The sequence below is a fragment of the Rhamphochromis longiceps genome, linkage group LG13 (assembly GCF_057381845.1).
Source record: "Rhamphochromis longiceps isolate RC_006_pf linkage group LG13, R_longiceps_female_GT1.1, whole genome shotgun sequence".
NCBI classification, from domain to species: Eukaryota; Metazoa; Chordata; class Actinopteri; order Cichliformes; family Cichlidae; genus Rhamphochromis; species Rhamphochromis longiceps.
Genome location: NC_140569.1, coordinates 11,856,357 through 11,879,106, shown reverse-complemented (window position 1 = coordinate 11,879,106; position 22,750 = coordinate 11,856,357). Strand labels below are relative to the sequence as shown.

General features: G+C 37.8%; 1 protein-coding gene across 1 annotated transcript; it reads right to left on the bottom strand.

Annotated features, from left to right (window-relative positions):
- Positions 1-753: 753 nt before the first annotated feature.
- On the bottom strand, positions 754-21,660 carry ifngr1l (interferon gamma receptor 1-like). The gene is made up of 7 exons (XM_085427778.1): positions 21,268-21,660; positions 9,096-9,213; positions 7,631-7,815; positions 7,048-7,220; positions 6,051-6,216; positions 2,979-3,097; positions 754-2,839 (listed from the first exon to the last, which is right to left on the bottom strand). The coding sequence occupies exons 1-7, from the start codon at positions 21,326-21,328 to the stop codon at positions 2,462-2,464; spliced, it is 1,200 nt and encodes a 399-aa protein (XP_085283904.1). The 5' UTR covers positions 21,329-21,660; the 3' UTR covers positions 754-2,461.
- Between the last annotated feature and the right edge of the window lie 1,090 nt (positions 21,661-22,750).

The following is a 22,750-nucleotide window of genomic DNA, read 5'->3' as shown; positions in this document are numbered from 1 at the left end:
CTAAAAGTAATGTGTGAAAAGTGCAGCAGGCAAATGGTTAAATGGGTGAAATTAATAGAGAATAAAAAGGCAACAGTAGCATTTAAATAAATGGATAAATGGTAAAGAGAGTTAAAAGTTACGATTAAAAGATCTGGTTATAATTGGTAATAGTGGCATTTTGTTTTAAGAAGAAGGATGAATACAAACAGGCTGTAATTGACATAAAATACATTTTGGCTATATCAACTTTGTTAAAACTAAATTTCAACTGAAATTGATTTCAGCACATAAAACACGTTTTTTAACTTGGATTTGGTTTTGCAGGAATTCATCTGATAAACCTGTGAAGACACAGATAATGAAATCTGTTACGGGCAGAATAAAAAGAAGGTGTCCATTTTACCCACACAAAGCAAAGAGGAAGGAAACACAACAGACACACAAACACAAAGGAGGTCCCCCGCCTGTTACTGGTGTTACTGGATGCCGAGGAACAGTTTGGGCAGCTTAAATGTCAAAATACCACAGGCATGAGCATTTCTTCCCTTACATGGTGACAAAAACTGATAAAGTGATTTATACTACTACTGTAGGCCCCACTACAATAAACAATCAACATAATGACACTGCAAATGTCAACTTCCCTTCCTTAATGCGTAATATCCACGTACAGTAACAGCATAAAATTGTTGCATGATGTTTGACATTAACGTCAGTTAATCTGTCACATAGATTAACTGCCTTTATAAGAACAGGACAGATGCAAATTCACACAGTTCCACAATTTATTGAAATTGCACAACGGAGACCAGACAAGCGCATTAAACGGCATTAGTAAAATTGGACATAATGACATAACCACATTGTATTACTTTTTATATATGAAGTATGTTATTACAAGGGATAATCAGATAAAAAGCACAGCATTATTGGGTATAGAGCATGTCACTGTAATGAGTTCTAGGTTTGATTGTAGCTGGACCTTCACAGCATGCCATTTTCACTATTCTCCATTGTCTGTTTAAGAAAGGCACATTAAAAAAATAATCTAGTGCAAGGGTTGAATTGTTTGGCAAGTTAAAATAAACAAACAATAAACAAAAACATCACATAAAAACAAACTGCAATCATACAGTCCCTTTAAACTGGTAATTAGACCCAACCTTTGTCATGTGAAATTTAAGGACAATACAATGTTGCAAAAAAAGAATAAACAAGAAAAAGCACATTCTTCCTGAAAATTGAAAAACCAAAGCAGAAAAGTGTTGTAAGTGCTTTTGTTTATTAGATCACCTAATGTAAGGTTCCACAGCTGTTCTGGTAGTAACTAAAAAACTTTTTCTATAACTGTTAGTCTACCAGTGTGTGGATGAGTAAAACGGCGAATTACAGTAACTGACTTGCATTACTGTACAGATTAATTAGTTTCAGTATTTGATTGTTATACCTGATTAAGTTCCAACTTTTCAAAGATGCCCAGTGTGCTGGCCCAAAGTTGGGTATAAGAACATGAGTTCAGTTTGTTATTTGCCTAATAAATAACAATATGATTTTTAGTTTTACATAAGTGTAACAAATTTATAAAAATGTGTGACTTCTAGTTTTTAATGACAGGTGGTCTAAGAAATTTGTTAAGCACCATTACATTTTTTGTTGTGCAACAAAAAGCATTTTACATTTGAATTTTTGTTGTTTGTAAAGAAAAAAACAACAAATCATACATTTCCCATATATTCCCTTCAACCACATCTTCCATGAAGAAAAGCTAAAGCACACGCCTCATTTAATGTATAAATGTCATAATATACAAACTGATTTCTAACTAATATAACACAAGCATAAAAGGGAAAGAAATGAATCAGATAGAAAAAGAAAGTGCAAGTAATCATCAAGAGTCTCCAGAGCAAATCCAGTATTCTGACTACCTGGCTCAGTAACTGCCAAATATGCTTGTATATGAGATGCCCACAGATATATTGACTGTATTACAGAAATATTTACAGTGTGTTTTATTGTATAGGAGCCACCATTCATTTTTGGATGCGTCTGATTATTGGATGGTTTCTGTCACCCTGATGATCTATGATGTAAGGCAGGAATGTAAACAGGATTTCAATTTCCTCTTTACGTCTTTTAAGCCCAAAGTTCCCTGTAACATTTCAAGTGCTTCCACTACTGAGGCCTCGTCATGAGGAAAAAGATGAAATTAATAGTTTTACTTTACAATTCTTTTAAATGGGATTTAGCCTGTGCAGAAACATAACATAATGCATTCAGCTTTTCTATTAACCCTGACTAAGACAAATAACCCTTACAGGTAAACAGGTAGATTTCCAGCATAAGAAGCTCCTCAGTCTAATCGCAGATATGGGCACTCATACTGATCAGGCTTTTACACGTGTCACCAAGTCTTTTCACATTTTCAAAATGTGAGATCCTGTGAACAACATCTGGTGCTAACTTATATGTAGCCTTACATTTACTCAGATGTGACTGGGCCTCGGTAGCCCTTAGCCAATTCATCTGGACCCAGCGCCACCACCACTGTATCACGCCTCTCATAACCAGAACCAGGATCCTCATCACCAGAACCAGGATCCTCATCACTTAAATCGGTGTTGCCTACCATGTAACCAGGACCCTCCTCTATGACATTAGACATATCTCCATTGTCCGACACCCCGATGGGCAAGCGGAAGTCATAATCGGTAATTCCGGTCCTGTCCTCCTCTTCTGTCTGTGGGAGTAAAGGTGTGGGCGAGGAAGGCTCCACTTCATCACACCTCTCTAAACACTCCACAGGGTCAACAGTCACCGATTCGGGTGTACTCGTGGGCCAGATAGAGGGTTTAGGGACCTAGACACAAAGAACAACTACTCAGTATGTGCTGAAATTTAAATCCCCCTCCACCTTCAGTGGGGATACATTATTTTAACAACTACAAACTTTAAATAACTCCTGTGTAATGTAATTAGAACTGGTAGATTGAGATTACCCAAGATTTGATGAAAGAAGAAGGTTCAGGCTTGGTAATTTTTTGGTATGCCATGAACAGGATCACCCCGAATGTAGCCACAGCCAGTATAACACTCACGACGTAGACGGCGGTAAAATCTGGACAAGACAGAGAATTTTTTTTTTTTTTTTTTTAAACAGTAAAACAGCTGTACATAAATACACACACACACACACACACACACACACACACACACACACACACACACACACACACACACACACACACACACACACACACACACACACACACACACACACCCACCCCTGTGGTAGCTCCATAAAACGTATAAAATATGGATGTAGCTTTTGCATCTATAAAGTAAAGCCAGCGCCAAAGTGCCTTAAATCTGTGGTTGATACCTGTGGTTGTAAAAAGACTTCTGGTCCTACAGAAGACAATGGGAAACCAACTTTTCACTTATTTCCTGTTGACATACTGAATAAAAGTCCAATTTATAAATCCTGGTCGCACTATGAAACAAGCTTTATCCACAGAATTCCAAGAGGCTGACAACTCAGGCCTCAAATGCCTGAATTGCTCAACTGACATCATGGTGCTGATTACATCTGATTATTCAAATAAAACGAGAAACTTGTGACTGATGACTGTTCATTCTCATTCTGACAGGATGAGCCCATGATGCTAACAAGCTCCCGCTTCCTCTGAAACTTTTTTTTAAGTTAAATAACAGAAAAGAATGTCATTAATCAAAGGTAGTCACTGCCTGGGGGATATATTTTGTACTTGTAAAAAAGATTTGTGTGTGCGTAAAAAAGATTTGTGTGTGCGTAAAAAAGATTTGTGTGTGCGTAAAAAAGATTTGTGTGTGCGTAAAAAAGATTTGTGTGTGCGTAAAAAAGATTTGTGTGTGCGTAAAAAAGATTTGTGTGTGGACTGCAAGTTACAAGTACGGATTTTTGACCCTATTTTTCTTCCCTTCATCTGATTGGTCAATGTCATGTCAATCACAAATGTAACAATCCAATCAGAGAACAGATGGGTTTGGCTGTCGGAGGGGCGCTGTTTTGAACTGCAGGTCCTTGAAGGGTGATACCGTTTGAAGCTGGAGGATCGCTATCCGGTTGTTCAGTGATGACGCGACGAATCCTACTTCCGGGTCTAAAGTAGTCTGCGTTTAATATGGCTTTTGTGTTGTTAACATGTTTAATGTTATGTATTTTCTTCTATTTGATCTCAAAAAGCTCCTAAAACAGTCAGTGATCACTGTTGACCTCCCTCGGCTTTTATTACCGCTAATCATTTATTTAAGCTCAGTTTTTAAAACCTTAGGATGTAACTACAGCCCAGCCCATGCAGCAGTATATGAATGACTAACCTCGTATTGTGGATGGATTATCTCAGTTGTTCTCCTGGCTGAAGTTTGGTCCTTTTACAGCATCCTGCCATGCGATTACATTTGTTCCTGACCACCGAGAACACTCACGGTAACTTTTATCGAGTGGAAAAAAAAGTTAGCTTGTTTATATTATGCTAACGTAGCTGTGTCGCTAGCGGTCACGCAGCACATCATTATATACCAGCTAGCCCAACTTCAGTAACCCTACAAACGTTACTGCTGTTTAGTTTTCTGTCTTCATTTATGCTGGAAGTAATAACAGAGCTGTACGTTTTAATTTGTTTCCAAAACCCCGCAGTCAGGACATGCTATATTGTATTTAGATAGAAGCTAGCGAGCTAACTCCCTGCTAACTTCTAACTCCGTTAAATGTCATAAATTCCGTTTTCATGGATGCCTGGATGTTAAACTCAATTGTTACACCTGGGAGAGCAGAACGCTGATCATTTTATTAAAGATGAAAGACTTTAGACAGTTTTTCAACTCTCAGTAATGCCACAGTGATCGTTTGATATATGGACCTGCAGCGGAGTTTAGACCCAGACACGGCTAGTGACGTCAGACTGAACAACCGGATATAAATATCCGATAGCAGCTAGGTCCCCTAACTTTCAGTAGCTGTTGAAAGGATAAAGTTGTGGTATATCAGTGGTTAGAAATAACATTATTACTTTAGGATTAGTTTAACACAAAGTCAGGGCTGACCCAGGACCATTGCTGTGAGTCACAGTGCGCAGCATAAAAGTCCTTTCACATCGGATGCAGGATACGCTGCTAATGCTAACTGCTAACTAAAAGCAAAGGATCCAGAATTTGTTACGCTGGCTGCTGGGCTCTGTGGGTTTTTGCAGCAGCTCTACCTGTACTAGATGCACCTGCTCCTTGTCTTTTTTATCTTTATGTCCTCTACAAGAGTTTTTTTTTTTTGCTAGTTCTTCAAATGTTCAATAAAAACATGTATGCTAATTCATAACGAAGAAAGCTTTGTAATGAAGACTGTCATTTCCAAAACACTGCCCGCCCCCACCCCGCGGTCCGCAGCGCTGTTGAAAAGGCTGTGGAAGTCCCTGTATTAAACACGTAGACCTGTGACATAAAAATCACCAAACTCGGACGACCACAGACTGTTTTCCTTCGTGGTGATGAAGGAAAACGCTGGGTTGGCATGTAAAAGGGCATTTATTCCCTTCAAAGACCTGCAGTTCAAAAACAGCGCCCCTCGACAGCCAAACCCATCTGTTCTCTGATTGGATTGTTACATTTGTGATTGACATGACATTGACCAATCAGATGAAGGGAAGAAAAATAGGGTCAAAAATCCGTACTTGTAACTTGCAGGGGTTTTTTTTCTAAGTCCACACACAAATCTTTTTTACGCACACACAAATCTTTTTTACAAGTACAAAATATTTATGACCACATTTTGAGCCCATAGTTGTTGCACTCACACTACAAACAACGTGCAGTCAGATGAAAAACAGCGTGATTGGAATTGAAGCCATGTTGTTAGAGGCTGTGTTCAGTTCTTCTTACCATCTCTTATTTTACACAAAAGAAAAGGTAGGCGTAAGAAATGTCAACTGTGCTCCCCACAATGGCAGTTTGAGTAAATCATAAATTGTTTACTGCTCTTAAGAAAAGCGACGAGAAAACCTTAAGAAATAAGAAAGAAAGAAAAGATTTTACTCAACTGCTTTGTAATGGTTTGTGGAATGGCTCATCACAGTACAGTTGTGTAGATTTAACCAATATTCCTTGTGATGTTAGTCCGGTGATGTTCACACAGTGTTCCTCTTGTGCTGCATCCACTGGCAGTGTCTTCTCACACACTCTTTCTTCACAGTTAAATGAGTAGGTCTGCACACACAAGAATTTTGAATAAAATATAACACCGACACAAACATTTTTACACGAGGCCAGGAAATGTTATGTGTATGGCTGACTATGAGAGCATGGGATAGCAAAGTATCGTATAATATGTATTTACTCTCCTTTTCAAATCCACCCAAAAAAACTAAAAGAAACAAAAAAACAAAACAATGGGATGTCTAATGGGATGTCATACCAACAGGCTAAGAAACAAAGATGTATTTATGAATTTGAGATCCAAAATTGAGCTTTTCAGCAGAAAAATATTTTGTTACAAGCAGGAAGAAGAAGAAATAAATCAAACATAAAAATGTCTATTTTATGCCACTATATTTCTGAGTTTAGCTGTGTTATAGTAAAGACATGACCAGTATTATGTTTTCAAAGGGCCTTAACAAAAAAACAAACCAAAATGCAGGAGCTTGCTTAGTGTTCTTCCTACAAAAAAATTTGGTGTGCAACAAAAAGCACTTTGCTTTTTAACGCATTCGTTATAAGTGAGATTTAATTGACTCTAGTTTAAAATACACACTATGAATTATGCTCATGCTACCTCCCCAAAGGCGCATTTCAAAACTGTTGCTAACATATTTCTAGCAGCTAACAAGACGAAACGATCTTCTGACATTGGTGAAATCCAAAGTTTCTGGATAGCTAGCAACATTTTCTTGGCATTAACTAGTGATGCAGCATCAGTATGTCCTGTTTCTGATGACCACATATGAAATTTTTTTTACTGTTTGTTCAACTTTGTAACAATTCCTTAATATGTTTGCTTTAAAGGAGAAAAGAAAAAGAAAAAAGGAAGACAGAACTGACCTGATTGAGGATCTTGACTTTAAAGAAAGAATCCAGGCTGTCATTGTCTTTAAAACATTTCTTTCTATTTTTTTTCATCTTTTGGCAATGAAAGAAAATGGGATTCTCAAAGCTGATATGGACCTTGTTATCTCGCTGGGCCGTGACGTTAACACGTGGAAGATCCAAATAACCTGGAAACCAACAAGTTTTAATCAGAAGTCACTTTTGATTACAAGTACGGTCAGAAGTTCAGCATTTGATCAAATGTTACCCATCCCTTCTTGAGCTATGGTGTTTAAAAATGAACCTTACTATATCACAATTAACATGACCTTTTGAATTTGAGATATTATGTCTGTGTGAAATTCTGTGATAGTGTGTGAACTCTTTAAGCTATGGCCAAAAACAATGCATAGTTGTTTATTTATTTTTATATAAATCTATATTTCTCTCTATTTAGAGATTCTTTATGTAAACACACATATATATGTGACAGATAAAGACAAATAAAAATAAATACATAAATATATATTGTCCTTATACACACACAGACAGACACATACAGACAGACAGACAGACAGACAGACACACACACACTCACACTTTGTTCCAACTAGATTTTCGTGGAAATAGCTGAAAGTGATTCCATCGTCTGACGGGGCAGGTTCAGACTCACTACCGTTAACCACAGCAGTTACGGCGACATAATAGCTGTCTTTTGGGTGTGAGAGGGACGACAGATTGGCTTGAAGAGCTGGAGTCATCCACGTGTGACTGTCAGGGGGACTGAAGAAACAAATGAGAAAATGTAGTTAAAAACTTTGAAGAGACCTTAACAAGAAAATAACTCTTGAGTGACATTAAAAATGCAGTAGACTGCAATTAAAAGATAAAAAGAATTTATCTTTATTGCAGCTTGAAACACACTTCTGATTGACAGTGTATATATACGCTTAGGTTGATAAGTGAATAATGACAGATATTTGCCTCTGTACACCTCCTCAGTAGACTGAAGTGCACAATTTTAGTTTTATATTATGGGCTTTCACAAAAACCGTAACTGTTTTAAATACATTTTTATCCATTTTTTTTTCTTATACAAAGTTTTTGTATTATCACTCATATTCTCTGAAGTAGAACCAGAGTATGTAATCCTATGAGGACAACTGTAGTCTACCTTTTTTAGAGGCTCAAAAAAACACTCTCAAAGTTCAAACCTGGTCTACAGCCAATCAGGACACAGAATACAATACACTGTGGGAAAAAAAGAAAAAGAAAAGCGTATAAAGTGTGTAGTGAGGGGCTTTAAGTCTTACAACATCTATAATAATTTCAAAAAATAAAGTTGGCTACTTCGCGGATTTCACCTATCGTGGGTTATTTTTAGAACGTAACTCCTGTGGAGTAAATGAGGGGCCACTGTATCCCATAACACAGAAACTGAAAATCTGCTATAGGAAAAACACAAAGGTTTTAGATTAAGACAACTCAAGTGGATTTAAAACTGATTTGATTGTTTTAACATTAAATTTCATGTAGATCACTCCTGTACTTTGAGTGTTCATCTAGGTTCAAACATATATTTCAAATTAAGACGTTCAAAATGCTGTACGATTCCTATGTACTTCCAGGGCCTATAATTTACATTTTTTATAGTATGAAGGTAAAATGTTGCCAGGGCTCATAATTAATATACTCTTCAACAGAGAAAGGCCATAGCACAACGCAAGGTATCAGGAGTGCTTATCAGCTGTAATGAGCATACACACAACTTAAGGTTTCTAACCTAACATTCTTGTTGTGACATAATAGTGCACCACAACCGCACCAATCTTTGAAATATTAATTATTTATATTTGAACAATTAAGATCCTCAAAACATGTTTTTCTCCCTCTGTATCCAATAACCAGCAAAACCAGCAAAAGCACTTTGATGATTTGTCTCCATTCGACTTCAATAATTTTCATAGTATGTGTAATTAAACTTAATTTTCAGAGTTGTTATTTTAGTTTGTATTAAAGCATCTCAAGACAGACTGGCTGGTAAGCAAAAGACAAATTCATACTATAGAAATGCGCCAATGTCCAATCTGAATTGGAGCCCAGTTGTGTCTTCAGGGTAGCTCCACTTCAGCACGTTATGGAAATTCCGACACTGAAGGGTTACATTCACTGGTGGCAGCACTGTGGAGAAAAAAAAAGGCAAAATCAGCAAATCACTGTTAGAAATGTGTTGTTTTGGGAAGCATTAGCCTATTGATTCAACATTTACACCCCAATTGATGATTTTAGTTTCCCTATACATTAAAGACTTCATGAACATTTAGTTACTAAACAGTTTCTCTCTCAGCCGTCACACTGCCATTCACTTACACTCACAAACCACTAGAGGGCATAGTGTGAAAACTAGTGCACCTGATACTGCTGATGGAACAATTTCTGTGTGGTTTCCTTTGTTCTAATTTGTGCCTGTTTAGCTCCACTTGTCCTATATCTGCCTTCCTGAGAGATGATTCAATTCTTAAAATAAATCAGGAGGACGAAGGAGAGTGGAGGCCCCAGAGCCTCCTCCCGATGTGCCCAGAACATCTCACTCAGTAGGCTGCCAGGGGGCATCCTAGTCAGATACTCAAACCCCCTCAACTCGAACCTTTCAATGTGGAGGAGGAGCGGAGAGTAGGGCACAGCATAAATGACCAATCCAACACTTGCCATGACTGTAAAACAAGATTATTTTTAAACCGCATTTTAAGATTAGCTTAGTTAGAGGTGTTGAATAACTACACATAACAAATGTTAAGGAAATCTGTTTATATTTTGTGTGGGGAGTGCTAAGAAATAACAAGAGAATGCCAAGATGTAAACTGGGATATGAGAAAGAGCTGAAGGTCACTCTGACACAGTACCCCCCTTAACTGTAAAGACTGTCAGAAGCATACAGACAGACAAGGCCGTGAGAAAACAATGGTCAGATCTTCAGTGCCTTCCGCTAGTCACTGTGACAGTGCATTGATACACACACACACACACACACACACACACACACACACACACACACACACACACACACACACACACACACACACACACACACACACACACACACACACACACACACACACCAGGAGCCTCCAGACAGCTATAAAATCAATAATTAGCTAAGAAAACTGCCAAAACAAAAGTGTATAAAAAAATATTTATGTCAGAGTGACAAATCAAAGTAAGGACGTCTTATGTTCCTGCTGCCTTGTGCCTCCATCTGCTTCTCGGGTGAGAGGGAGGGACTAAGATGGAACAAGAGGATGTGAAGATATAAACTAGGAAATGAGAAAGGATGAGTCACTCTGGCACAGTACCCCACATAACTGTGAAGACTGTCAGAAGCTCAAAAGATTGCGAGCAAAGTGCAGGACCGTACCAATGTTTATAAACAAGACCATCAAAAAAACAGAACAAACACTTCACTGATATAATCTGCAGCACCAAAAAAAGAAAACAAAAACAACAAAAAAAAGCATAAATTTGCAGCATTGCACAAAACTCATTTAAAAGCATGACTAATTAAATCTCAATAGAAATTCTTTACCCAGAGCATGCTTATACAGGCCTGACACTTTACCACACCTACAACAGACATGCTTCATCACACTGCACGGTTAACCACACCTCCCTCCAAACGTCCATGCCAGCTACTAATAAATTAAGTTAGATTTATTTATAAATTATGAAGCATTTTCTGGTTGGAGGCATAAATGTTGTCAATTAGACGCACATGGCATGACGATGCTTTGAAGTCTGTTAATTTCCCTGACAATACAAATAAAGCTAGATGTGTTCATTCAAACAAGAGTTTAAAAAAAAAAAAAAAGGTCAGTGTTTGTGACTCAGATTCAGAAGCTGAAATTGGATTTTAAATCTCATGGGAGTTACTGAACATGCCACGAGAGTTATGAGTCACATTGTACATTTAAGAGGAGGAGGAGGAGACCCCCCCCCCCCCCCCCCAAAAGAAAAAAATATATAACACGTACATATCAGTTTCCCTTCCTCTGTGAACAGACATTCAATCACATTCACAAAGTAATACCCGCCCACGAAGGCAAATTTAAACGTTTAGCTGTGATGTTGAGAGTGAAAGAAAAATCACTGGTGGGAGCATACACACTGTAAAGAAGTGACAACCGCAACAGTAAAATTGGTGGCTGAGGGTTGTCACCACAATCTGACACATGCACATACTAAGAAAATGAAATGAAAGTGTTTCTAACAGTTTCAACACCGTTTACAGATCTGACACTGAAAATGCAGAAGGCTTTTAGTATTGAGCACTATAGATAAATACCATAAGACACCAGCAACTTAACAGTTTTCACCAACAAGGCCACATCCCACTGCAACCAACCAAAACAAAACAAAAAACCCAAACCAAAGACATAAATTAAAGTAGAATAAAAAACACTGATTATGCAAACTGCTTTGCAAGCCCTGCTGTAGTCCCCACCTTCCATTTGTTCATTTAAAATTTGGATTTAAAAACTGTAAGACAAAAGACAAAAAAACAAAACAAAACCCTACAGCGGCTTTCCGGATGACTTCAAACCATACTGGGGGAAATTACAAGATTGAGTTAGTGAAGATAACATATAGAACAAACAGTAGCCAGCAGCGCTCACACACTTGTGCTTACAAAGCAAAAAATGTAGCAGAGGCAGGAAGAGAAAGCAGATGGCATTTGAACTGAAAATGAAGTTACTTGTGGTATGGAAAGTACAAAGTGACTGAAAACCTGAAGTGTGCTTTCAAATTTATTCAGAGAACAGTCATTCAAATCACGCAGGTTTACAGATACAGAGACTTCTTCATCTTAATTTTAGTACCCAACAGCATTCTGACTTTGCAAATGCACGTTCATTCCAGTGAAAGCAAAGCTCACTTAGCACCTTGCATAACATCCAAACGCAGATTTTTTTTCAGCCAGAGGCACTGAACAACATCAAAATATTTTACAGGAGGAAAGAACGAAAACAGATAAAGAGATCGACAGGGTGATAGACATACTCTGAAACTGCTTTAAAAAAAAAAGAAAAAAAAAAGTCCCCCCCAACACATACACATATATAAAACACATTTTAAACCATTTATCTAAATTACACAGCCCACATGGCTTTCCTGTCTGCAGAGTATCAGCCATGTTCATTTTGTCAACAAAAAAACCCCAAACAAACACTGCCAGCACTGCTGTAAGGCTTCATTACACCAAGGTGAAGTCAAGAACAAATACAGTTTATGCAAGTACTCTTGTCTTAAAATGTACTTTCCTTGTTTTAATCACCATCAGATACAAGTACATTATCATCTCCAGAAGACAGCAAAAATACAACTACAAAATGTTTGGTGACCATTATTAAACAAGAGAAATAGAAGAACTTACCAACTATTCTGTGTTAGACTGGTTAAGTGTAGGTCAACAAACAGGAGAAACAAGCCAAGCCAAAAATAACTACGTACAGCCACTAGGAGTCTTGCGTGGAAGTCGGTAATACAAGTAAATGAGGTCTAGTCTAAACTCCCTGGTTTTGGGTGGGATGCCATTTCAGAAGAATAGATCAGATTCTAGTGAAAATCAACTCAGTTTGTCATGATGAAATCCAGCTGGCTGCGTACCTCACAGATGTGGGAAGCAGTAATGACTTTTTTCAGGAACAGTGTTGCATCAGAGTAATGTTATTTAGGAAATCAATATAGTTACTGTCTGTTAGCAAATTACTGCTATGACAGTATTTCACAACATTTGACATTCTCCTAATACAAAGTTTTCCTACTGGCACGCTTTTGGACAAAATATACTCTGTGAATGATAAATGTATGGTTACCTAAATCTGATATCCGATCTATATGTTGGTCAAGCTTGAATAACTTTTCCGGAGAATCAGTTTTTGGTGTATGAAGAAGAAATTCATGACTTAACCATTGCTAAATGTCAGAGACAAAGGATCTGTAATCGGATCTGACTAATTATGATACCACTGTGAGTAATCATGAAATATGCAACAGAACCACAAAACCTACCAAATAACTTCTATACTGCTGCTCAGGTTTAACGCTAAATAAAAATCACGTCAACTGGTCCACCGCAAACATACATGCCTGCATCACTCCGCCAGCATGACATGTTTACTTTTTGCATATCAACACTTTGGTTATTTACTTTATTGTTTTTTTTTAAATCAGTAAATAACAACAGATGGTCAGTATAGACTCGGCATAAGGGTTGTGACTTCTCTTTGTGGGTTTCTAACACAAATATATTCAGTCAAGTAATCCAAATAAAACTGTTTTACTAGCACTAAGCTGGGACTTCACAAGGTTGTATTGCTGCAAATACTCATTAAGCTATGAAAAAAAATTTCTCTGACTACTTTGTGTCTTACAGTAAATAGTTTTCCTTGCTTTAACTGGCACAGGGCAATGCACACCTTCCCGCCAGGACAGACAACATGCATGCACAAGATTGCGCATGCACGTTGTTTGCCGACCGTCATTAAACACAGAAACAGAAGAATGGACTAATGACTACTCTGCGTTTGACTGATTAAGTGTGGGCCGACAAACAGATTGAAAGTTCATGATTAATACAGGAGACAGTTATTACGGTTGTGCTGATGGATGATGACATTGCATTTGAGACACCAATGCCCTTAACCTCCTCTTCAGTTGTGTGTGTGAGAAAGCATGGTGAAGAGTGGAGGGGAGACAACTGAGACAGATCAAAAAGTTAAGATTCAAGCTAATTAATAATTATTATGCCTTTAGGTGTTTTGCTGAGATCCGTCCAATTTTGTTACCCACTTACTGCAAATTTAAAGTTTCCTGCTAGCTTGTAAACCTCATGCTGGAAATGAGAATCAACTCCCTTTGAGTGTTTATTGTCTTCGCACTAATGTGCTTTTTCTCTGTTTGGGGCCCATATTGTGCATAAGAAGAGAGGAAAGTACTTTCCTAATGCGTACACATAAAACCTTGCGACCTCTGTGACTCATCATCTGCAGTCACAGAGGGGGTGTCTCACTAACAGTACAGTAACACTAACATGTGACACGACATCCAAGATTCACATTTGAAACATTTTAACATCCCAGTTTCAGATTCCCCCCCCAAACACAATCTTTCAATTAAACAAATGTTCAGTTTAAACATGCAACCTTCAAAAAAACTAGAAAGCAAATTTCTATTTCAATTTAAAACAGGAACCCTCAATAAAGACTGGGTGAGCCTGCCTCAGATCATCTGCGAGTTTATGATGCGCCCATAATATTGGCGGAGGTAACGGAGAAGAAAATCAGTGAATATCTCAGCAGATGGCTTGGGTTGCCATGCAGCCTGAGCAGTACATCATTATGCAACTTCCATTTAAGTCCCCCTTATTGGAGAAGCACTCGAAGGACCCTTTAGGGAGCTGGAGATGCCAGAAAAAAGGCTGAGGCAAAGGCTGTTCAAAGAGCTTTCCAATCCCCCAATACAACAAGTTCCAGGGCAGGAAAGGTGGCTACTTGTCTGAGAAGAGGAGAGAGCAGTAATGGCTAAGGAAAGAACCAGTAGGATGGCAGGCAGCAGGAAGCTTGAATGAGATGGGAGAATACAGTTGAATGAAGCCTCACTTTGATAGATCAGGTGAAGAGAGCATTAAAATTCCTAATCCAAGCTATATATGACTTTATCTTGTCTAACTCGGCAAAGCTCCAAATACCAGGGTCCTCCACAGGAAGTAGGCTGCAGAGGCTCTCTACAGAGCCTGTATAATTCAGAGCATGAGTTGGCCTGGTCTAAGATCAGCCATCAGGACTACAATAGAGGCAGCAGGAAGAGCTTCCAGGTGGTTGTGCAGCTGCAGCTTAAAGCTATTGAAACAAGTTGGGTCTTGATCAAACAAAGCTAGATCACCTGAGTAAAGATCCATGAGCACAAAAGTTTCTTCTTGTTGTATCAAAACAGTCAATAATTTTCTAACAAAAAAGATAAAGAGAAAAGCAGTATATTTTAAAAATTGCAGGAAATAAAATCAAAAGTTAACAGAAACTAACCTGACAGTCACCAAATGTTTGATCTCAGCTCAATAGTTTTGTATTCATTTCCTGTTTTCTACAAATTTTAGCATTTCACACAAAAGTTCTGCAGTTTAATTCCCAGCATTGAGTCTAATTCCTGTAAGCGGTCACCAGACTACAGTGAGTTTTTCTTTCACTGCTTATTATGCCCAGAGCCTGTTAGATCTGTTAGAAAAGAAAAATAAATGATAGAAGCTTAAAGTAAAGGTGTGGTTTGTGTGTGCGTCTGCTTTGTTTGTTTTAGGAAAGTCCCAGGCACAGTGACAGTGACTTATCACTTTAAACCAAGTTTCAGGACAATACCAAGCATTTCAAATAACTCCGTGGTTGGCAGACCATGTGGCTCCAGAGGTCAAAAGCAGGCTGTCCTTCACAGAAAACTGCCAATAACAGTCTTTACTCCCTAAAGAAATCTGCACTGTGTGAAAGCCACAGTGCCAAATCAAACCCCCAACAGCATGTCAATATATACCTGAGGTTCACACACTCGCCCACAAGACCCTTCTGAAATTGACAACATTCAGGGTGTACAAAGGGTGAACCGCAAAATACAGAACCATTAGTAAACGACAGGATAGCGACGCTGCACACAGTATCTTTTGGTGTTTTAGCATCCACGGTGGGTTCACAAATAATTCAGCATAAGGCTGGGCGTTATGAGGAAAATCTAATATTGTGATTTTTTGGGGGTTATATCACGACACACGATCACACTATTTTTAAATAACCTCCAAAAACAAATGTTATTTTCTTCCTTATAATGCTTAACATTTCACTGGTAATCTCAATCAAATCAACCATTCCTTGTTTAGTTTTTTCTACTTTGAATACAAATTTTTTTTGAATTAATTAAAATGTTTTATTTTACAATTTTTTTTTATCATATCTGCCTTCACAGGTTTTCCCCAAATGACAATACTGTCACACAGTGTCTCTTTCTGTGGTTAACACTCGACCTTTAACAAATAAAAGATCATAACAATAAAAAAGTACATTGAGCTAGAATTCACGAGACAAAATCAAACAACTGAAAATAAAAAGGTCCGTTTTTGTGCTTATGACATATACATAGGGCTGCTCGATTATGGCAAAAATGATAATCACGATTATTTTCACTGAAATTGAGATCTCGATTATTTGACGATATTTATTTAACCCTTTAAGACCTACCATAGAACCAAGTCCGCCAGAGCTTATATTATTTTTTTACATGTTGTAGTGCCATTTGTGGGAGCATTTCAAGTTGCTATACAACTGTTATAGCCCATATTTTAATAATATGTATGCATTAAGTCCATAGTAACTACATTAATTGCAAAAAAAGTGCAATAAACTACAAAAAAATTGAAAATTGTTTTTGTTTTTTAACATATATTTCTACTTGGAGAAATTTAAGAGGTTTATCCCTCAAAACTTTAAATACAAAAAAGTTGCAAAAAATAGTTTACAACAACAGGAAATGTATTTTGAGTGTCTTCATAGTTTTATTTTGGAGATACACCAATTTTTATATACTGCAGGAAAAACAAAAACAATCCTATGATGCAAATTTGCAAAGAAAACAGCAGGTGCATCAAAATAAACTATTTCAGCAGTGCAATTCGAGTTCTAAGCATCCCAGAAACTATTCAGAAAAGTCAAACATGACCAGTATAGGCTTTTAAGGCCTACAAGTAAAAAAAAAAAAACCTACATTTTCCGCGAAAATGACATCACTTCCGGTTTCGGGCAGGAAATGGCGGACATGTGATAGTTAGCGGTGAGTCTGTTTCAATGTGCGAAGTGTTAGGAACAGCTGATCGGATCGGCAAAGCGTGTTTCTGGAATATTATGTTTTTGTTCCTGCAAGCGCTTTTTATGCAATTTATGTGGAAGGAAACCGTGACCGAGGACAAGCTGATGGCATAAGATGTAAGTTTCATATGCAAAACAAATTATTGCGCTAGCTTACACTGTTCAGGTTCTACAGGGATTTAAAAATAGTTACACAAAACAGTGTGCTGCTCTGACCGGCTTTAAAGGGATAACAATGTATTGAATAATGACTTTAAAAAATAATATAAAATAGTGTGCAACACCACTGAAGGTTTTTTTTTTTTTTTTTTTAAACCTCTCTTTTCAACCAACGGCAGTCACTCTCCTCTCTAAATAACTTCTGCTTAGCTTTCCGAGCTTCCCTCGGGTCCTCTTAATCAGCGGTCTCAACCTGTTTTTGCGCCACGGACAATATTTTCACGGACTGGCCTTTAAGGTGTCGCGGATAAACGAGGGAGGGGCTAATAATCGGCTCAGTCATTTTTAATGATCGTTGAAAGCCCAGATCGTAATCGTGATTAGAATTCGATTAATTGAGCAGCCCTACATATACAAATTGTAAAATAAAAAATGTGATGACCTCAAATTACAGAAACAAAAGTCTAGATAGTGAGTATGAAAACGACTGACCACGGACAGTCACAGGTATCGCAGCTGATTTATTTAACATTTTCTTTGGTGTGTTGGAGACGTTGACTTGTGAAGTTTAAAGCGTCTTAATGTTGCAGTGGATGACTTCTCAGCTGATGGAAAAAATATGTGGTACTGCTACCCTGCAGCAATAGTTTTATGGCATGTTTTGTAAATTACCACATCTTTTTCAACATCTTCCTTGTGAAATCCAAACGACAGCGAGTCTTTTTCCCTATCTGGTAGGGCTCACCACAGTGTACCAGGTAGAAAATTGTCTGGTCGGGAGGGAGGCATGAATTATGCATTCACAGCATGTGGGAGAAAAAAAAACTCAGTGCATTACATGCACACAGCTTAATATTGCCATGGCAATTTATGCTCGATGGCAGGGTTGGGCAGTATAAATGGTATATGGTAGAAAAGATAGAAATTTGGCCAACAGTAGAGATTTTGACTATACCGCTCTACCGCGATAGCATCCTGCCATGCAATTGCGTCCAACTTTAGTAACCCTACAAAAATCTCTGCTGTTTAGTTTTCTGTCTTCATTTATGTTGGAAGTGATAGCAGAGCTGTATGTTTTACTTTTTTCAGAAATCTCTCAGTCAGAACATGTTATATCATGTTTAGTTGGAAACCAGCGAGCTAACTTCCTGCTAACTTCTAACTCCATTGAATTTAATAAATTGTTTTCATGGATGCCTGGATGTTAAAACTTAATTGTTATACCTGGTAAAGCAGCAACGCTGATCATTTTATTAAAGATGAAAGAATTTTGACAGTTTTTAACTCTCAGTGATGCTGCTGTGTTCATTTGACTTTGGGACCTGAAGCAGACGGAGTTTTGGACCCAGATTACTCTGCAAGGCTCCTGACTACGGCAGCTGTAATGCTCCGGCAATCCATCAAGCAGTACGGCTTCATAGCTTACCAAAGTCGCACTAAAACATTTTTGACAGATTTCTGCGTGCTGTGTAAAATCGGTTCAAGGTCAGTAAGCACAACCAGAATTCATACATAAGGTACACTGTTGATTTTTGAGAAAATGTAAGGATTTTAAGTGTGCCTTATAGTGTGTAAAATACATTATACAGAAGAATATATCACGATATATATCGTTACCGCATATGCTTCAAATTATACCATGATATGGATTTTAGGCCATTTCGTCCAGCCCTACTCGATGGTTACGATAAAGCCGTTTGATACGTGGAAAAACTCGCGATACACTGAGTATATTCGATATATCACCAACCCCTAATTCAGCACTCTTCACAGCTTCCACTATTTATTTTAAATGCCAAAGACTGCCATTTGATATAATCCATCAGTCTACACAGATGATGTCACAGAGGACTGAAGAAGTATGCCAGAGGTTGTTGTCAGGCCCCTTTTTTAAGAAATGTCCAAAAAAAAAAAAAAGAAAAAGAAGAAAAGGGCATACATATTGCTGCCTTTTGCAACAGGAAGCATTGTGTTGCAAGTCTTAAAATATGATTCAGGTCATGAGTTGTTTTCATCAGAACCATGTTTCTGAATTGCCGTCAAAGGCATTCATGACTTCCTGCCGCTACACAACCAGAAAAGTTACTTTTTACACTGAAGAGGAACTTTTTTTTTTTTAATCAATGGTGTATTGGATGAGAAAAAAAAATACATTTTCTGTGCATTAAAAAAATATTTCTGGTTTTAGAGGGCCTGGTGGCGCCAGTGTCCGGCAGCCTCGCCTCTGTCAGTGCACCCAGGGTGGCTGTGGTTACAATGTAGCTTGCCATCACCAAGTCCCCATTTTGTTGCCCAGCTGAAGAGTCTGGGTGTATCCAAACTTGTCCTATTTAAATACATTTTTGGACATTTGGGACACTTAAAGTTTTGCAAACATTTTTATACCCTTGACTCTGACCTCTGAATAAATTTAGCTGGAGACCACTTGATGCCCAAAACAACATTAATTATTTATAATGACTGAACCTTAAATTATAGATGAGCCATCTATTGAAGCTTACTTCATTATCATTGGTGCTTCCTTCCCTGCATTGTCTATGCAAACATAATTTCTACTTTCATTAACTTCACAGAAGTCAAAAGATGGATGTTAAGTTAGGATTTTTCTTCCTCTGCAGCCAAGGCTGAAAAGATTTCAATTCCTGTCACGATTTTCACTTCATGTGTAAAAAAACAGTGTATAACCAAGGAAGACACAATGCTCAATTAGGGTAATGCGGTTACATCTGTCACATTTCTCTGTGATGTGTCTACTTCTGGGAAATTAGCTTCCTTTGTTAGAACTGTCACACAGGTAGCAAAAGATCTGAGCTTGATTTATACAAAACAGATCCATACTCACAAAAATAACAGTTTATATTCTGTCCTCAATTTCAGTGATAACAGGGCTGCAACAATACATTATTTTTAATGAATGATAAGAGCGGGACAAATTTATACGAGGCCCTTTAAAGTAAAATGTAATTAAATTAATTGTTTAATGGGTCTTATTTTCTTTCAGCAGCAACATAGCTGGGTTTTATTCCTAACCCAAAGCAGGCAGGAAGGCATTTAACAAAAGACCATGACATGGTCATGCTGACTCTTTGACAAAAGATTAAATCCTTGAGTATTTATAGCAGCACACATACAACAAACATCACGCACTCATATAAATGAGGTGTAGATGTCTACAATTAATGTCTGTGTCTGTGCGCGTTTTATCGTCTTTGCAGACTGCACAGGATCAATACTCATTTGGTTGGTGCCTTTGCAATCTGCCATTACCTCACCTCTATGATTTGAAGCAAACAAAGTTAGATCTTGACGTAACCTAAAATTTAATGTGGTGAGATCGTTTAAAACCAGAGTCTCCAACTCCAGTCCTCGAGATCCACTGTCCTGCAGCTTTTAGATGCACATCTACTCCAACACAGCTGAATGGTCACAAACACTGCAGAATACATAATGGGCTTCATTATCGCTTCCTGCCAAGAATTTTGGACAACTGTGGTGAAACACACTGCACAATGAAAGGACTGGGCAACACCTAAAACTACAAAGAGGAAATAAAGAAAAACCCCAGAAAGCTGAAGGGAATCCATTCAATGTCAGTGTCTGTTTTAGTTTGTGCAGTTTATACCCAGACTCATATTAATACCCACAATGAGGCCTAACAGCTAGTTTTAAGTATACCTAATAAGACTGGTGGCCACATATGGAAAAGCAAGAGAGATATTCAAAGATATATAGGCAAAAATAAACAGCTCATCGTGCTTTAAATTCACTTTTTTGTTTCCAGCAACAGCTTCACAACACCGTCAATACACGACTACATGAAATAACTTGTAAAATGTAAAATCCAAATATTTTTAACCAGCTCAGGTCTTTTCCTGGCCCTCTGGTGTGGAGGCAACGTTGGACCTTGTTGGACACTTGAATGTTAGACGTGTAAGGTAAACTCTGTAGCCACAAGAACGAACCTCCTTTTTCCTGTAATCTTTCCCTGACAGTGTTAGCCGTTAGCCATGTACCGTGTTTTCCCTGATAACACAGACAGACAGAGAGAGAAAAAAAACAAACGGCGAAAATATCTCCTGACAAATCATTTTGATTCACACGCTCCGATATCGACGTGTTTACAGTCTCACACGAACCATTTTAGTACATACTGTAGTTAGCAACTATCATAGCTACTCACCGCTGGAAGCTACCACCGTCATCCAGGAAAAATACAGAAAAACGGCGTGGAATGACTCCATTAGCCCGATTAAAACTTCTTCAGTGTTCCAATTTAGCACTCACAGTTCAGCCTACAGTCATACATATAGCTCGTCTAACGCTTTAACCAACAACAGCTTCACTGTGGAATAAGTGGGAGGAAAACCAGGACTACTGCGCTTGTCTGCGGCTCCGGTGTCATGGTCCCTTCACGGACTGTCGTTTCTTGTGAGAGAGGAAGCAACTTAGCGTAGCGAGAAACCCACAAAAACGCGTGACTAAGACTGGCTAAGTAGCTCATCTGTTTCCACTTTCATTTCACGTTGCTTTGTTTTTTTATGTGTTGTTTTAAGGAACTTATTTAAATGTATTTTCATCTCGAGAAGGGTTTTTTTTTTCAGGATTTTTTTTAAACTCCCAAATTGTGTTTTTCTTTCAGTCCAGCAGTGGGTGGAAATTACAGTGGTTGTGATGACGTCTAGGCCACACCTTTTCACTGAAAACAAGTAAACGTAAATATATTGAATGTAATTATTAAGTAATATTGCATGCAGTAAAAGCTGATGCTTTGGACTGCTTTTTCGTGCATTTTCAGTCTAGTCCTTGTACATGGCCAATTTTACAGGAATTTTGTTTTTGTGTTAAGCCACTAAACACCGGTATATAAATCCCTCGAGCATAAAAAAGACAAGGGATGAACTTGAGTGTGACTATGCATAGCAAACGATTTAGCAAAAAGCCATTTAAAATCATATCTTTTGGGACTTTGTTACTAGCAGCCTTCCACAAAAAGATACAATTTGTTGAATATAATTTGAAAAACATAAAATAGTCATTTTTGCACTAACAAGGCAACTCACAAATAGCTCTTAGTGAAAAAATTGGTATATGTGTGGCATGCAGTCTTCTTGGCGAGTGAGGGGATTTCTAAACCACCAATTCACACCTTCAGCTAATATTGTGATAACAGTTGACAACATTTGCAGGAAATCCCATGTTAAATATACTCCTAACAAACTGCCTAAATACATCTCAGTCTTGTCTAAAGCAAAGCATGTGATAAATCAGAAATCACTTCTCATTCTTTACTTTTCTGAGGTGTTACTATATTTAAACTGGAGGTCTGGAGAAAATACATATGACAGTTAATCAAAACCCCTGCATCTTCTGGGGGGGGGGGGGGGGCAATCTGTTGCCAAAGGTAGTCAGAAAGGTTTCTTTGAAGATACACAGTGTTTAAAAACTAGGGAAAGTTTTAAAGTTATTCATATTTGGAGTAAAATTGTAGAATAAACTAAGCTTTGCATTAAAGCCCAAAATGGTACAGGTATTTTAAGTATTCTATCTATTTTATTTATTGAATTTTATTGTTTTATTTATATTTTGATATTGCTAGGGATGATGCAATGATCGGGGACCATTCTTAATTTCGTTGTTCTCATGACAATGACAATAAAGTTTCT

Coding starts and splice junctions, on each gene's coding strand:
- ifngr1l (XM_085427778.1), bottom strand. CDS start 21,328: ATGGAGTCATTCCACGCCGTTTTTCTGTATTTTTCCTGGATGACGGTG. Junction 9,214..21,267: donor GACGGTGGTAGCTTCCAGCG/GTGAGTAGCTAT, acceptor TTTTCTCCACAG/TGCTGCCACCAGTGAATGTA. Junction 6,217..7,047: donor AAGTCAAGATCCTCAATCAG/GTCAGTTCTGTC, acceptor TTGTGTGTGCAG/ACCTACTCATTTAACTGTGA.